We start from the raw sequence: 17,889 nt of genomic DNA, 5'->3' as shown, positions 1-17,889 counted from the left end.
TGAAGCTTCTACAAACCATCAGAGTGCGTGCTCAACTCGCTCATTTTTCTTGGAGATCATTCCATTTTTACTTCTCTGATTACAAATCTATCTGCTGATAGTAATAATGAAGAACTGATCTAATAAAATTTAATCCATAGATATCATAACAATGGATTTATGTATCTGTGAATGTATGTCGAGACATGACGTCATGAACAATGAGATGCTTGAAAAACTGCCGCATCATTCATAACGTTTTAATTTGTTACTTCTTTACTACTAAATCTTTTCGCAATAAATTCCGCCGAGAGCATCCACATATGCCGCTATGTCACGGAACTCCACCTAGTTCAGGAGATATGACGTTATAAAAAACGATATGTGTGAAAAACTGCCGCGTCGTGAATAACGTTCAAATTTATTACTTATTTGCTACCAACATTATTCGCAACACATTTTGCGGACGATATCCAACACATGCCGCTGAATTTACCTGTAAAATTACGTCTATGTATGACACACAGTTCGGGAGATACGATGTTATAAACACGGAGATGCGTGAAAAAATGCAGCGTGATGCATGAAGTTTTAACACATTCATTCTTTGCTATTAACACGCTCCAACAGTTGAGTCAGCGTAAGGAAATGCCGACACCTGGCATTGCTTTTGACTGCTTTCAGCGGTGAAGCGCAAACGGATGTAGGCGAAAGGAGTAGCCGTCTGTACAGCTTATGAAGCTGCAGAGACGTTTGGTACACACACGGAGCAGCTGAGCTCAGCGCACAGAAACTGCCCGAGAGCATCTCATACCGAGTCTACCGCATAATTTCAAAGGTGGTTTCACGAATGCATGAAAATTAAATTTTTTCGAGATTACACTACAAAGACAGTCCATTTTTTGCATTCGTTTGTAGTAGGAAATTGGCAAAATGAATACTCGGGCAATGCCGGGTATGTCAGCTAGTTATTCACAAAAATTCGCATTTTTTAGACACAATAAATTAGGTTTTGTAACTAACAAGTAAGTGAAATAAGCTGTTTTTTGCTGCAGTAAAGTTTCAACTCCTTGGGAGGCCCTTATAGCTGTAAGGAGGTCTTCACCTAAGTTCTCAGTATTTCTATTTACAGAAATAACATCTTTAACGATTTTCCGCTGGTTGTAAAAAGCCACATAAAAAATTTCATTGCCTTTGCTTGGTTTTTTATGCATATTTTCAGAAGTTGTTCCGCCGTTATAAAGACAGTAAAAGTGCTGTCCCATTACGCACATCGGCGTGCTAGCACGGTAGTAGAGAACTCAACGAGACCAAAGCGGCGCGGTGTGGATCAAATATTGTTAATCATTGTTTGGGCGTCATTGTCTTCTATGCGCTGGGGAATGAGAGCAGTGGAGTGCCGTGATTTTTTGTTCGTAACACAGTTTGTCCGTCACTGGTCACTGGCGAAGCGCGCGATATTTTGCTGCGAAGAGCAATTGCAATTTATTAGTCGAAATGCTCTGAGATTTATAACAAAACTAGAAGGATCATGACATAACCGTAACAGTTCACCACGTAGCACGTCTATCTGGTTTCGATTATTGGCGACAGCACCCATTTAAACTGATACAGCCCCTCACTGAAATGGCGTCACCTACCTCCACTCGACGTCACTGTAATTCACACTTAAGTGCCTGGCAGAGGGTTTCTATTTCTCTACCGTTCCACTCTCGAACAACGCACTTAGATCTGTCGGTGCGAGCTCTTGGTTCTCTTGTTTTATTGGTTGGTTTGGGGAGAGGGGGCCAAACAGCGAACAGCGAGGTCATCGGCTCCATCGGATTAGAGAAGGACAGGGAAGGAAGTCAGCCGTGCCCTATCGAAGCAATCATCCTGGCATTCGCCTGAAGAGATTTAGGGAAATCACAGAAAATCTAAATCAGGACGGCCGGACGTGGATTTGAACCGTCGTCCTCCCGAATGAGATTCCAGTGTGCTAACCAGTGCATCATCTCGGTCGGTCACTTTTATTTTATTACAATGATCAGTTCTCCCTATGTAGGTGTGTGTCAACAAAATATTTTCACACTCGGTGGAAAAGGATGGAGATTGAAATTTCGTGAAAAGGTCTCGCCGCTACGAAAAACCTCTGTTTCAATGACCGCAACTCGGGTGTCAGATGAAAATGTTTGAGTCAACCTGTGAGCCACTCGAGATTTTTTATCTATAAACATTTTGCTAAAAAAGAGTGTTTTATATATACAGAGTGAATCAACTGGCACTTCTGAAAGTATAGAAACAGAACCCAATTAGATGGGGACGTAACAGAACACTTTACACTTCAGATACATTTGTACTAACTAGGAGAATATTTGATACTGAAATTAGTGGTGGCTCTTAACTTTTCTGCTTCTACTATCGGATACTTTCTGCAGTGTCAGTTTTCGCTACACCCTATATGTATACGAGTTTTGCACATCGGTGCTCCGTAGCTTGACGCCTCAAGCCTTGGCTGTAAACCGGCCCTGATTGCGGGAGAGAAGGGCAAGAACACACGTACATATATCGTTGACGCTCTACATCCTCGCTGTCACGATCCCAGTGAAGGTATGTGCACACCAAGCGACAAAGCAGCGCGTCGTCGTGTACGAACAGTCCCGACAGATGGTATCGCGACAGTCACTACTCGTACGTAAAGCCGCGCGCCCACACCTTCAGAGTCGGCTGCGCACCAGAAGCCAGAAAGTGATGTCCCAAGAAACTGCTCGCTGTGCGTCTGACACATGCCCAACTAATTTAATATTATTAAAAAAAAAGAAAACGTAGACGTCACTGGAGGGGAACTCTATTTTCGGGACACATTGCTGTTGCTATGAATCTTCTCGAAAGTTAAAACTAGACGATGGTATGGATTTCAGATTTGTTTAAAGAATGTACCCTGCCTATTTTAAAACCTTTCTGCAGATGGTGGGAGAAAAGACTTCGAAAGATTCCACTGTACTTCCAGTCTCAGTCCAGCTAGCTGTCACTCTCCGCTTCCTTTAAAGTAGTGAATCATTCACCAGGCTGATGTTTGCATTTAGAACTTCAAAACAAGCGTTCTCATGTATCGTTCAAGCAACATGTTAATTCGCAATTAATTCTCTGAAAGGCTTTGTAAAAGTAAGAAATAATACTATTCTTATTGGCAGTATATTTTATTTTAACAATGATTTTTTAAAGAATACAACTTTGTTGTCTATATTTATATTTATAAAATTCCTCTAATAGTACTAATATACACACATCAAAAGATATTTTGCATCACCCCGGTTTCCAGAACTCCTGCACACAGACGTTGACTGTGGATATTGTGTCACAGACACAGTCCCTTTGACTGTTCGTAGATGTCGCTAAACCCGCCCACAGATGTAAACAACCTGCGCTCTTTAGACGGAGGGGGTCCGACAGCCGATCAGTTCCAGTCATTCCACCAAAAAGGAGGTACACGGCTCGTGTTGTCTTTAGTTAACCATGCCTATACCGGCAATACTGCGGTTCGATCGCGTCCGCATCGTTACTTTGTGCCAGGAAGGGCTCTCAACAAGGGAAGTGTCCAGATGTCTCGGAGTGAACCAAAGCAATGTTCTTCGGACATGGAGGAGATACAGTGAGACAGGAACTGTCGATGACATGCCTCGCTCAGGCCGCCCAAGGGCTACCACTGCAGTGGATGACTGCTACCTATGGATTGTGGCTCGGAGGAACTCTGACAGCAACGCCACCATGTTGAATAATGCTTTTCGTGCAGTCACAGGACGTCGTGTTACGACTCAAACAGTGCGCAATAGGCTGTATGATGCGCAACTACACTCCCGCCATACATGGTGAGGTCCAAATTTTTCGATATTTGTGGTAAGTTCTTATAGGATCAAATTGCTGAGGTCATCGGTCTCTAGGCTTACACACTACTTAATCTAACTTAAAATCACTTACGCTAAGGACAACACACATGCCCGAGGACTCGAACCTCCGACGGGGGGAGCGGCGCGAACCGGGGCAAGACGCCCCCTAGACAGCGCGGCTATCCCGCGTGGCACGAGTTGCATCTTTGCAACCACGACAAAATGCAGAGCGGTACAGATGGGCCCAACAACATGCCGAATGGACCGCTCAGGATTGGCATCACGTTCTCTTCACCGATGAGTGTCGCATATGCCTTCAACCAGACAATCGTCGGAGTCGTGTTTGGAGGCAACGCGATCAGGCTGAACGCGATAGACACATTGGCCAGTTGAGTGCAGCAAGGTGGAGGTTTCCTGCGTTTTCGAGTGGCATTATGTGGGACCGACGTACGCCACTGGTGGTCATGGAAGCCGCAGTAACGGTTGTACGATACGTGAATGCCATCCTCCGACCGATAGTGCAACCACATCGGCGGCATATTGGCGAGGCATTTGTCTTCATGGACGACAATTCGCGTCCCAACGTGCACATCTTCTGAATGACTTCCTTGATGATAACGACATCGCTCGCCTAGAATGGCCAGCATGTTGTCCAGACATGAATCTTATCGAACTGGAATAGATTTAAAAGGGCTGTTTATGGACGACGTGACCCACCAACCCCTGTGAGGTATCTACGCCGAATCGCCGTTGAGGAGTGCGACAATCTGGACCAACAGTAGACTACAGGCATGCATCAATGCAAGAGGACGCGCTAATGGGTATTAGAGATACCGTTGTACACAGCAAACTGGACCACCACCTCTGAAGGTCTCGCAGTATGGTGGTACAACATGCAATGTGTTTTTTTCGTGAGCAATAAAAAGGGCGGAAATGATGTTTATGTTGATCTCTGTTCCAATTTTCTGTACAGGTTCCGGAACTCTCGGAACCGAGGTGATGCAAAACTTTTTTTGATGTGTGTAGTTTACTTATGAGTGGTCTCTGATTTTTGGACGGCAGTTTGACAGTGTTGCAGTATATAGAGAAAGGAAGAGCCGGAAGAGAATGAGTGATTGCTATTTGCCCCATAGGCTGTTGATTGCTAAGAATGGACTGGAGGTATTGTTACCTCTGCACACTTGAATTCGCCAGCCTTCCATAATATCCCTGTTCTAATTTTAGAAAAACATCACCAATTTCTTTCTAAGCTAACGGAATTTCGACATGCGTTCTTCCGCTGCTTCTGAATTCAGTCGGAGAATACTCTCCGTAAACCGTAAATTCATCTCTACTCCGAACTGCCTCTGTTAACTCTCCTGTGGTTTATGCTTTCACTTGCGATAAAATTTTGATCTGTGTTTTCCCTCATTTTGATGGTGGCGTTCTGAAATAGTTCGCAGTAATGTAGTATGTTTCCCGTTTCGATGGGGATCTGAGACTAGCGGCTTCTGTCGCGGGAAACGAGAAAAAACGACGTGAAGCAGTCCTGAAGCGGCACCGCGATTTCCACGTGTTCCGCCACTCTGCCGCTGGGCGTGCATTCGCCGCCGTCACACTGGCTCTTGCATCAGTGGATTCCGCCGGCGACCGACGACCGACGTCTTCCGGAGACGGCCGATCTTTTCAAACCATTACGTCACTACGTGTGCGGTCACAGTGCAACCGATCCCATCACCAGAACGTACTGGTTTCTGACGACAGTCGGTGAAATTCAAATCAGTTTGCTTTTTTCGGTCATAACGGCCGACACGACACAAAACATGAACTGTGAGAAACTGATAAGTTCAGTCAGAGGAGTAGTTTCTGGCATCCTGAGGATGAAAAATATCGTAATCCGGATATACTTCGGAGTCTATGGACTGAAATCGCAGGTTCACTGGAAACCACAAGTAGGCAAAATCTTTATCAGAAATTTTAGATGTAGATTGTAGACTCGAAAAATAATTTGTTCAATTCAAAATGGTTCAAATGGCTCTGAGCACTATGGGACTTAACATCTATGGTCATCAGTCCCCTAGAACAACTTAAACCTAACTAACCTAAGGACAGCACACAACACCCAGCCATCACGAGGCAGATAAAATCCCTGACCCCGCCGGGAATCGAACCCGGGAACCCGGGCGTGGGAAGCGAGAACGCTACCGCACGACCACGAGATGCGGGCTTTTGTTCAATTGACAGGCATGATGTATCTTACGAGTAAAGTTACTGTAGTGGATCTTTTTGTGTTGTAGCAGGTGGGAATTAGCTGTCTACATATTATTGTTAATATTTACTTTCGTTTTTATATCAGTAGGCTGTCACATACAGTGGTTTGTAAATGTGGTGTACGTACGTATTTCTGCTGTATAGTGCTTTAGGAGTCGAAGTATCCTGCTCCAGACTTTGTGTTTGTCTTTCACAGATGCCTGAATGACGGTGATTCCAGGTTAACTGACGTATGTCTGCACAACTTCACGTAAATTCAGCAAAACAGATTTCGAATGCTCGCCTGCAGGTGCGATTTCAGCTCTGTTAAAAAATCCGATACTCACATTAAAGATGCAATCCTGAATCAAGTAAAACTAGTGATACTTCGATATTTGACATCTGATAATTACATCTTTCCAGAGATTTACTGAAAAGTACAGTTTCAGAGTTTTTGTGTGATATATTAAATGCTACTTACGATGCCCTAAATACCAACTTAAAAGCTAATATTGTCACTCTTGTACCGCAAGTACTACGAACTTTTTAATTTATTCTATACCGAGTTTTGCGTTTCGTACAAGTGCCCTAAACGACATAGTAATATATGTGATTTTCCCTATTGAAAGCTACACTGAACCTGAAATAATACTGCCACCAGAAATCTTGTTACGTACTTTCTCAAATCCACTGGGCAAGTGTTCAAAACGCAGCGAAGTTTCCAGTACTAGAATCTGATTATCTGAATATATGTACAGCCAGCACTGCACCTGTTTTAGAATTAAGTGAGCTGTTGTGAAACCGCAAATCTACTTTTCGTTAATTAAATAATGCTTGCTTACTCACACACGAATTTTGTCCAATCATCATACAACAGAAACATCTACTTTCACCGCGTAAGTTAACCGTTATTTGCTCATAACTTCAGTGGTAAAAGCTTTATACACGGAAGTCGCCACTGTATCATATTAAACCATAAACCATACTCTGAACAGCATGTTTTGGAGAGATCCTTAGTGCTGTGTATCACTGAAACTATCAGTTCATATTTTCCTGAGACATGGGCATTTCGTAAAAGTTGTCTGGTTATTCCTATAACTGAAGACAGAGTGTACAGTATTCGAAACGTTCTTTTCGAGACAGATTAGCTTATATGCTCATTTCACACCTACCCGGCAGCCGACACCGCCTACACGGTTGTGAGCGTGAAGACCTAACGGCACTTCTTTACACAGTCATCTGTCCGACTCATGACCGACCGAACGACAGCCGACAGGCCGGCCTGTGTGGCCGTGCGGTTAAAGGCGCTTCAGTCTGGAACCACGTGGCCGCTACGGTCGAAGGTTCGAATCCTGCCTCGGGCAAGGATGTGTGTGATGTCCTTAGGTTAGTTAGGTTTAATTAGTTCTAAGTTCTAGGGGACTGATGACCACAGATGTTAAGTCCCATAGTGCTCAGAGCCATTTGACAGCCGACACTAGGATGACGGCGGGACGCGGCGGCCCCCACTTTGTAGTCCCGGTGTCGGCCGTCGTGGGGAACAAAAAACGGTTCAAATGGTTCTGAGCACTATGGGACTTAACTTATGAGGTCATCAGTCCCCTAGAACTTACAACTACTTAAACCTAATAAACCTAACTAACCTAAGATATCACACACATCCATGCCCGAGGCAGGATTCGAACCTGCGACCGTAGCGGTCTCGCGGTTCCAGACTGTACCGCCTAGAACCGCGCGGCCACTTCGTCCGGCTCGTGGGGAACAGCCGGCGCGTGTAGTGGGGAGGGACACGCAACACAAGGTACTCGGCAACAGTCGTCTGCCGGTCTGTTGCGTCTTGCTTTGTTCTGATGGATCGAAGTCTGCACAGAACTGAACAAAGGTTACGGACGGATGTGTGACAAGGATAGACACAACTATGGTAAGTATCTATCAGTATTTTTTACATTAAAAACAAATCCTTTTTGCGATCAGTAGCACATTAAATTTTAGATAATTACAATTTCACAGATCCCTCAGGTGTCATAAAATAGTCCGTCATCATTTTTCGTACACTGTTGTCAGAAATTCCCCCAAGTGCACGTTGTTGTAGCATTAGTGTTTAACAACACAACTGTGCAACACAACACGCGCTTTAACAACGTCAAGAGCAAAATCGGGTTTTAAATTTACAGCTCTTTGGAAAATCTTCCACTTATTAGTCAGTATCCCAAATGAACACTCTACGTACCTCCGGATTCTGGACGGGCGATAATTGATCACTCTTTTAGTAACTGTAACTTTGTGTCCAGAGACCGGTCGTACAAGATGTTGATGCAGCCCAAACGCTTTATTAACGACAAAAAGAAATAAAGTACTTTCGAACTTAGTCTTCTAGGAAGACACAGGTCTTCAGGAATTACCAACTTTTTTCCCATCAGTGATTTCCGCAAAAAATATTCCACAAAAAACATTCACCCTCTTTGCCGTAACAGCCGACATGTACGTAGATAAAATTACAGTCTGACGCTGCCACAGCCAACAGCGCTATTGATGAACATCCTTTATACACTGAGTTAGATGGATAACGTTACGAATGTGCTTTCTATCTACAGCTCCAATGCAGTGAAGAAAATTTACTCTTTGCTCAAATTTTGCAGCAATGTTTTCGAAGTCGTCTTTGGAGGCTAGAGGCATACATTCACAACTTAGAGACCAAAAAGCTTGACACGTACATCTGTCTATTGTACTGATGGTGGAAATGCCAAGTCTGCAACTATAGTGTAAACGTACAGCCACTAGCCAGATATCTGAAAAGAAAAGAGTTTCGGTAATAGTAGAATTTCTGTGCAGATTTCTGGAAAAGTGAAGTGGCCATTGTATGTACCGTAATGTAAACAATACTAGAATAAATAAAATGAACGATCTTACACTAATACCAATCCGTGCCAACTGATCTAAAATCTTAAACAATTCCCACATGACCATCACGGATTTTGATGAAATTTTGTACGAACCTTCCCACATATCCGCAATGATCAATGCAATTGTTTTACCTTCACCAAGCAAGTACCTGTGGTAATATGCTCACTTGTTTGACCCTGTAGTGCAGCTTTCCACAGCGTACCCCTAGTTTTCAACGTTGAGACATATTTGTGAAAGAAACAAGTCTACCACGTATTGTACAACTTTTTGCGCTTTTCTATGCGAAATAGTAAAAAAATGTCATTACTAGTTTTTATGCAGATGGTTCGAAACTAGATTGGCGAAAAAATTGCCACTTGAAAAAGCGTGAAGTTTCGCTTTTCACATCTCGGGAAGAAATTGCGCGATAAAACTGTAACTTCGTGTGTAATAACTTATCAATAATGAAAATTTTCATTTTCCTACTGCTTTCCAATACTTTTCATATTGTGGGCAAAACTAGTTTTCTGAAGACGTTAATTTCTAGACCACTGGACACTTTAATTTTGCGCTATTCATCACGCTATTGTTTAAGACAGGTTGAAAGACATTAAACTCATTTTTGTAATGACATTAGTGTGATTTACCACTTCAGATAGTATTTTCGTTTCAGGCAGATTTATTATCAAGAAGTGAGCGAATATTCGCGATTATTTCCAAAGAACGTATGTATACAGCCAACAGCTTCAATTTTTGAAGAAAACCGCAAAAGAAGCACGTCCGACTGCCGGCCGTTTCTCGCTTACTGAAAATGTTGAGACTACGGAAAGACCATTTTACCATTAGATTTGTTGGTCACTGACGATGCTCAGGATCCAGAAAATAGTTTTGTAATGAGGCGCTCACAGAGAACGTCCGCATCTTTGAAACACGGAAATCACGCAGTAATAAGGAAATGAAGTTTGACCCTGTAGAGGTAGAGCTGATTAACACAGTTTTGGAAATTTGTGGTAAGTTCTATGGGACGAAACTGCCAAGGTCATCGGTCCCTAGCCTTACACACTACTTACTCTAACTTAAACTAACTTACGCCTACGACAACACACACGCCCATGCCCAAAGGAGGACTCGAACTTCCGCCGGGGGGAGCCCCGCGAAGCGTGGCAAGGCGCCTTAGACTGCACGGCTACCCCGCGCGGCTGATTAATACACTGCAGAGAAAATCCAATCGCTATATGTCTCTTTTTTTCCAGCGGGATAGTTCCATCTCTGGGAACATTTGACGACGATGAGGTAGCGGAGTTTCAGTTAAGGATTATGCAGATAAACTTAACACTGCCGCTCACCCCAGTACGTCACGTGCATACCCCTCCTGTTTACCCCTTTATCAGGAACAAACACCCACAGAGGCAGAAGTAAATAGTCGACTACTCATTAACGACACACAGTGTTACGAAGAAGTCGTGGAGCAGTTTTGAGGGTCATGTTTCAGGTCCTATACGCCTTCTCTGAAAATTTATGTATTGGGTCGATCAATTTTTTACTTATGTTTTAATTTTTTTAACATGATTGCAAGAATGTACATCCTTTAGAACAATACATTTTAAAAATATTTTAACTATTATTTTTCCCACTAACCTGCCAACATTTGTATCAGTTGGGCACATTTTCGGAAGAATGTGTTGCGGTGCTAAATTGAACTCTTCATTCGTGCATGTACATCATCAAAAGTCCATAAACTCGCCCGAAAATAATTAAAAAATTTCTCTCCACCTCCCTTCAATTCGTCAAAAAGAATTAAGAATACACCCACTTCGTGTCTTCTCATATTGGGTGGATGAACCCAATGCAGCCTTTTTCTTGTCTTCAATCGTGTGTACAAGAGAAGCCAAGCTAATTTAACTGATCGTGTTCCATTTGTAGTGCGAAGGCAACTGCAGGCGGAACGACGGCCCGACACGGCGAGTAGGATGAGTGTCAAGGCCGCACGCGAGACACGGAAGCTTGGGAGCGTAGACCTGCCTGCCGCAGGAGCGCCTCTGTAGTCTGTAGGGAGAAGTGTTTCAGTTGCGAAGCATGGCTGCTGCGGACGCTCTGCTGACCGTCAGTAATCCTGTGTTTAAGGCATACCTTTTCCATGTAGCAGTACTTGCACTCAAGATGCTGATGATGTCTCCGCTCACAGCACGACAGCGTTTTAAAAATAAGGTACGGTAACGAAACACAAATTTATATCTTTTCTACAACTTCAATTATTGCGCTTGAGTTTCAAGACGACAAATTAAATCTATATTTTGCTTAAGAAACTGAACTGGTCAATGGTGCCGTTATGTAGTTGTGTCTTGCGAATATTTTTTGCGCCCATTGTGGATATTTCCTCACTGTTAGTAGAAAACTAGAGACGGTCATTCAAGTTTTCTGTTATTTAGCTGCGTAGTGTACAAAAAAGGAAGAACTTAATAATTTCTCTTAGAAAAGTACTTGGTGCCAGATTATCCGTTTTCACCTTCTTCTGTAACATACCGCTCAACGGCGCGGCATTCCTTAGGGCATTGGCAATTGGACTCGCAGGTGCGTAACACATGTCGCAGGAGTGTATGTTTGAAATGAATAATATTTTGCTTCGTCATAAATGTGTCTAACATCCTTTTCGCCAAGCTTCTGCCACTGACTGTTTTCTAATTCTGACCACGAATTTAACATAAAGCTATATGGAAAACACAAAATCATACGGAGGACCGGCTGAGCGCGTTCAGGAAACGCATTGGCAACTTACTAACCATTTCTCTTCCGCATTATGTGTCTTAATCTGCCAGGAAGAAACCGTGGACAGATTTTTACTCCACTTAATCCACACCGTAAATTACAGATCAAAAATGTGGGATCACATGCTGACAAACGTAAAACTTCTCCCACATTCCATGCCCAGTTGGAAGACACAGATATTACTTTACCTTAGAAAGACTGAGTGAGTTGCAGTAATTAAAGGATTATTAAGTGCGTCCGTGTCACTGATAACTTCTCTATTACATACTTGCATTAAATTGTTCAGCTTGCCAAATTTCATCGTTAATTTGCACGATGAAACAGTAGCATAATTCCGAAAGCGATTACAGGAGGCATTTTTCATTAGCCTTATATATGACACTGAACTGAGAAAAGAAATTGGTACATTACTCGCATGAGGCGCTACCACAGTTCTTGTTTCCATTTGCCACTTTCCTTCCATTCGGGCTGTTAATAAAATGTAATTGGGCGTCGAGTATTGCAAGGAACTTCATCTATTTATTTGTATCGTCGACTAGTCGTTGAGAATATTCCAGTATTGGCAACAGCGTCGTTACAGTACATAAGCAATGCGATATGACAAATAAATTACTGTACCCGTTGTTTTTTTTATTTGATCTCATTTGATTGCATTATGTACAGAGTGTGTGCTTGTGACACGGGACAAATCAAGTTAATCTAGTGTGTTACAATATTTAGCACATGTACTACAAACTAAAACATTAAACTGGCAAGTACGACTTTAAAGCTGCATGCATTTTTCTTTCTAAGGTGACAAAATCCATGGGATAACGATATTCACTCATACAGACAGCGGTAATATCGCGTACAGAAGGTACAAAAGAGCAATGCATTTGTACTCGAGTGATTCATGTAAAAAGGTTTCCGACGTTATTATGGCTGCACGACGAGAACTGACAGACTTTGAACCTGGAATGGTAACTGGACCTAGACGCATGGGACACTCCATGTCGGGAACCGTTAGGGAATTCAATATTTCGAGATCCACAGTGTCAGAGGTGTGCCGAGAATACCAGATTCCAGGCATTTTCTCTCACCACGTACAACGCAGTGGCCGACGGCCTACACTAACGACCGAGAGCAGCGGCGTTTGCGAAGAGTTGTCAGCGCTAACAGACAAGCATCACTGCGTGAAATAAGTGCAGAAATCAATGAAGGACGCACGAGGAAAGTATCCCTTTGGATAGTGTGGCGAAATTTGGCGTTAATGGGTTATGGTAGCAGGCGACCGAATCGAATGCCTTTGCTAACAGCGCGACATCACCTGCAGTACCTCTCCTGGGCCCGTCACCATATTGGTCGGACCGAGACGAATGGAAAACCTTGGCCTGGTCAGATGAGTCCGATTTCAGTTGGTAAGAGCTAATGGTTGGGTTCGAATGTAGTGCAGAGCTCAGGAAGTCATGGATCCAAGTAGTCAACAAGGCACTGTGCAGGCTGGGGCTGTGTTTAGACGGAACGGATTGGGTCCTGCTTAATTTCAGCTACTTGGATACCATTTTCAACCATTCGTGGACTTCATGTTCCCCAACAACGATGGAATTTTTGTGGATGACAATATGCCACATCACCCGGCCACAACTGTTTGTGATTGGATTGAAGAACATTCTGGACAATACGAGCGAATGGTTTGGCCACCCAAATTACCCAAAATGAATCTCATTGAACATTTATGGGACATAATCGAGAGATCAGTTCGTGCACAACATCCTGCACTGGCAATGCTTTCGCAATTATGGACAGCTGCAGAGGCAGCATGGCTCAGTATTCCTGCAGGGAACTTCTAGCCACTTGCTGAGTCCATGTTAGTCCCAGCCACTGCACTACACTGGGCAAAAGGAGGCCCGATAAGATACCAGGATGTATCCCATGACTTTTGCCTCCTCTGTGTACATTTATGTACTATGGACCATCTCACAGATAGCTAAGATTTGTTGTCTCATCATATTTCACACACTTCAGTGAAGCAAAGTGGACTCTTCAGTGTACCTTCCTGTTGGATGTCAAGCTACATGCGTCAAAACTCATGCATTCTTATTGTTCTTTGTTGTTTTTAATCCTAGAGAATTCTCACAGACCTTTCATATAGTGTTTGCGTGCCATATTCTCCTTGCACAGTACATTTCCCCACGACAAGGAAAGCAGGACACGTTATCAACATTTCTGGTGATAAGATATGGCTTCTGGGCAATCTGCCAACACACCTGAGGCAATTGGGTTTCTTAATTTCAAGGCAAGGATACAACCCAATGCTGGTCACTTGATCGACCACGCCTGTAGGTCATTTGTGTATGGTACAATCAAGGGCAATATATAACTTGCAGCTTGTGCAATTGCGTGATAAAATTGGTGTGAAAACGTAAGTCACCCTCCTCCTCCCCTTTCTATCAGCACCAACAGAAAAACTTTTTCTGGACCTATAGGCATCAAGTTCTCACTCCTCTCACCTTTGTTAATATAAACATTCAACTGCATGACCCCTGTCATTTAAGCTCGGTACACGATAGTGAACGGATTGCTGTGAAATGCTAGTAGCAGCAGCAGGGATTATCCAGTACCCTGAAGTAGAATAAGAAGGAGAAGACTGTCAGTTTCGAAACTAAGTATTTGCCCATCCATTATTATTATTATTATTTCTTTCTTTCTTTTCTCAGACGTTATGTCTGGTCAAAAATGGAAAGTGACGCGGACTTTGATCAAGCGTGACTTCCTTTTAACTGTACGGTATATGTTATATTGCATTTAGGAACTTTCGGGTAATTGAACATGTATCAATATTACGGATTTCTGTAGTTGTATATATAAGTTTGGATGTAGCTGTATTGCGTTGATGTACTGGTGGATATTGTGTGGTATGACTCCTGTAGTTGATAGTATAATTGGTATAATGTCAACTTTATCCTGATGCCACATGTCCTTGACTTCTTCAGCCAGTTGGATGTATTTTTCAATTTTTTTCTCCTGTTTTCTTTTGTATATTTGTTGTATTGGGTATGGATATTTCGATTAGTTGTGTTAATTTCTTCTTTTTATTGGTGAGTATGATGTCAGGTTTGTTATGTGGCGTTGTTTTATCTGTTATAATGGTTCTGTTCCAGTATAACTTGTATTCATCATTCTCCAGTACATTTTGTGGTGCATACTTGTATGTGGGAACGTGTTGTTTTATAAGTTTATGTCGTAAGGCAAGCTGTTAATGTATTATTTTTGCTACATTGTCATGTCTTCTGGGGTATTCTGTATTTGCTAGTATTGTACATCCGCTTGTGATGTGATCTACTGTTTCTATTTGCTGTTTGCAAAGTCTGCATTTATCTGTTGTGGTATTGGGATCTTTAATAATATGCTTGCTATAATATCTGGTGTTTATTGTTTGATCCTGTATTGCAATCATGAATCCTTCCATCTCACTGTATATATTGTCTTTTCTTAGCCATGTGTTGGATGCGTCTTGATCGATGTGTGGCTGTGTTAGATGATATGGGTGCTTGCCATGTAGTGTTTTCTTTTTCCAATTTACTTTCTTCATATCTGTTGATATTATGTGATCTAAAGGGTTGTAGAAATGGTTATGAAATTACAGTGGTGTAGCCGATGTATTTATATGAGTGATTGCTTTGTGTATTTTGCTAGTTTCTGCTCGTTCTGGAAAGAATTTTCTTAAATTGTCTACCTGTCCATAATGTAGGTTTTTTATGTCGATAAATCCCCTTCCTCCTTCCTTTCTGCTTAATGTGAATCTTTCTGTTGCTGAATGTATGTGATGTATTCTATATTTGTGGCACTGTGATCTTGTAAGTGTATTGAATGCTTCTAGGTCTGTGTTACTCCATTTCACTACTCCAAATGAGTAGGTCAATATTGGTATAGCATAAGTATTTATAGCTTTTGTCTTGTTTCTTGCTGTCAATTCTGTTTTCAGTATTTTTGTAGTCTCTGTCTATATTTTTCTTTTAGTTCTTCTTTAATATTTGTATTATCTATTCCTATTTTTTGTCTGTATCCTAGATATTTATAGGCATCTGTTTTTTCCATTGCTTCTATGCAGTCGCTGTGGTTATCCAATATGTAATCTTCTTGTTTAGTGTGTTTTCCCTTGACTATGCTATTTTTCTTACATTTATTTGTTCCAAAAGCCATAATTTGTATTCATCATTCTCCAGTACATTACATTATCCAGTACATTATTATTATTATTATTATTATTATTAGTATTAGTATTAGTATTATTGTTTTATTCATTTATTAATATATTTGTTTATACTTATGTTTTGTCATCTGTTTCCAACACTGCAATGCGCCCCTGATGTTGTACTAGCACAACTGCCGGACTAGGATACTTGTATGTTCAACATACCATTGTCTGCATTAACACAGCAGCCTCCTGGTGATCTTTCTGATTAATCAGATTATTCTGTACTGCCACCATAGCCGCAGCAGCAGAAGCTACTGCTGCAACTTCCACAACTCACCAAACAACTATTTGCCAACACATATAATTTGACTACCAGTGGATGTAAATGAGTGAATGTGAGACTAGCACGTAACAGTAACTTTGATATAGCAATTGAAATTGAGAAAATGTGACATGTAGGTGCTACAATGCAGTATTTTTGTTAAAACTGGGACTATCTATGCAGTATGATGGTGTACATGGATAACACAATGATGAGTATATGAAGATGATACCTGTTCCCGAAAGAACAGGTAAGCTTCTCTAGAATGAAATGGTAATCAAATCGAAACCCTTAGCTGCCGACAGGTGTTATTGATATACATCAATGGAGACAGCTGAAAATGTATGCCTCGACTGGGACTCGAACCGGGGATCTCCTGCTTACATGGCAGACACTCTATCAATCTGAGCCACCGAGGGCACAGAGGATAGTGTGACTGCAGCGACCTATCCCTTGCAAGCTTCCTGTGAGACCCACATTCCCAACAGTCCACAATCTATATTTGTAGTGTTCCTAATAGATATTTGCCCATTCACTCATTACTCACACCAGATTAAGCTGACATGTCCCGTAAGAGTTCACACAAAGCATGCGCATTCACACAGAAGAAGGTCAATGGCTGGGTAGCCTTTAACTATATGAAGATGGATAGAGCATCTGCCATGTAAGCAGGAGATCCCCAGTTTGAGTCCCAGTCAGGGCATACATTTTCAGCTGTCCCCATTGATGTATATCAACAACATCTGTCAGCAGCTAAGGGTTTCAATTTAATTACCATTAAAATGATGAATGATTACACCTCATCCCATACGTCTATTGACATCTAAATGTTTGGAAGGAAAGTATCAATAGTCAATATGTATGGAGAAGCAATAGTGGAATCAACTTCAGACATCATGCGAATTCACATAAAATACTGTAATTTTCTTAATTTTCACATCCTATACTGTGCATTAACGATTGTTACAGGCAGAGTGAGCTGACGGCATCCATATGTTAGAGTTGCATACTATGACTTTGTGAACCATCTGTGTGAACATAGTGTCAATATGAAACAATGAGAACAGGTTATAAATGCTTGTATTCATGTGGCACCAAAGCCTACATATGTAGATCATACAAGCATAAGGTCCATAGAAGCTGAATTTAAGGATGGAGTACCTTCTTATCTAGTTGCTCCTATTGGGTTGAATGTTATACAAGCCTAATTTAAGACATATACAAAGCAATTATTTGCAAAAAATTTCAGAATAGAATGACTAAAAAATTTTAACAATTTACACTCCTGGAAATTGAAATAAGAACACCGTGAATTCATTGTCCCAGGAAGGGGAAACTTTATTGACACATTCCTGGGGTCAGATACATCACATGATCACACTGACAGAACCACAGGCACATAGACACAGGCAACAGAGCATGCATAATGTCGGCACTAGTACAGTGTATATCCACCTTTCGCAGCAATGCAGGCTGCGATTCTCCCATGGAGACGATCGTAGAGATGCTGGATGTAGTCCTGTGGAACGGCTTGCCATGCTATTTCCACCTGGCGCCTCAGTTGGACCAGCGTTCTTGCTGGACGTGCAGACCGCGTGAGACGACGCTTCATCCAGTCCCAAACATGCTCAATGGGGGACAGATCCGGAGATCTTGCTGGCCAAGGT

At 42.1% G+C, this 17,889-nt stretch overlaps 1 protein-coding gene across 1 annotated transcript in view; it reads left to right on the top strand.

The window, feature by feature from the left end:
* Positions 1-10,997: 10,997 nt before the first annotated feature.
* Positions 10,998-17,889, top strand: part of LOC126465552 (microsomal glutathione S-transferase 1-like) — a 28,206-nt gene continuing 21,314 nt past the window's right edge. Inside the window, exon 1 of the mRNA XM_050096314.1 lies at positions 10,998-11,165. Within this exon, the coding sequence (XP_049952271.1) occupies positions 11,034-11,165 (132 nt within the window). The 5' untranslated portion in view covers positions 10,998-11,033. The remainder of the gene's footprint in view (positions 11,166-17,889) is intronic.

This window comes from Schistocerca serialis, chromosome 1, assembly GCF_023864345.2.
Source record: "Schistocerca serialis cubense isolate TAMUIC-IGC-003099 chromosome 1, iqSchSeri2.2, whole genome shotgun sequence".
NCBI classification, from domain to species: domain Eukaryota; kingdom Metazoa; phylum Arthropoda; class Insecta; order Orthoptera; family Acrididae; genus Schistocerca; species Schistocerca serialis.
Note: the sequence above shows the minus strand (reverse complement) of the source record. Positions and strands in the feature narration are given on the sequence as shown.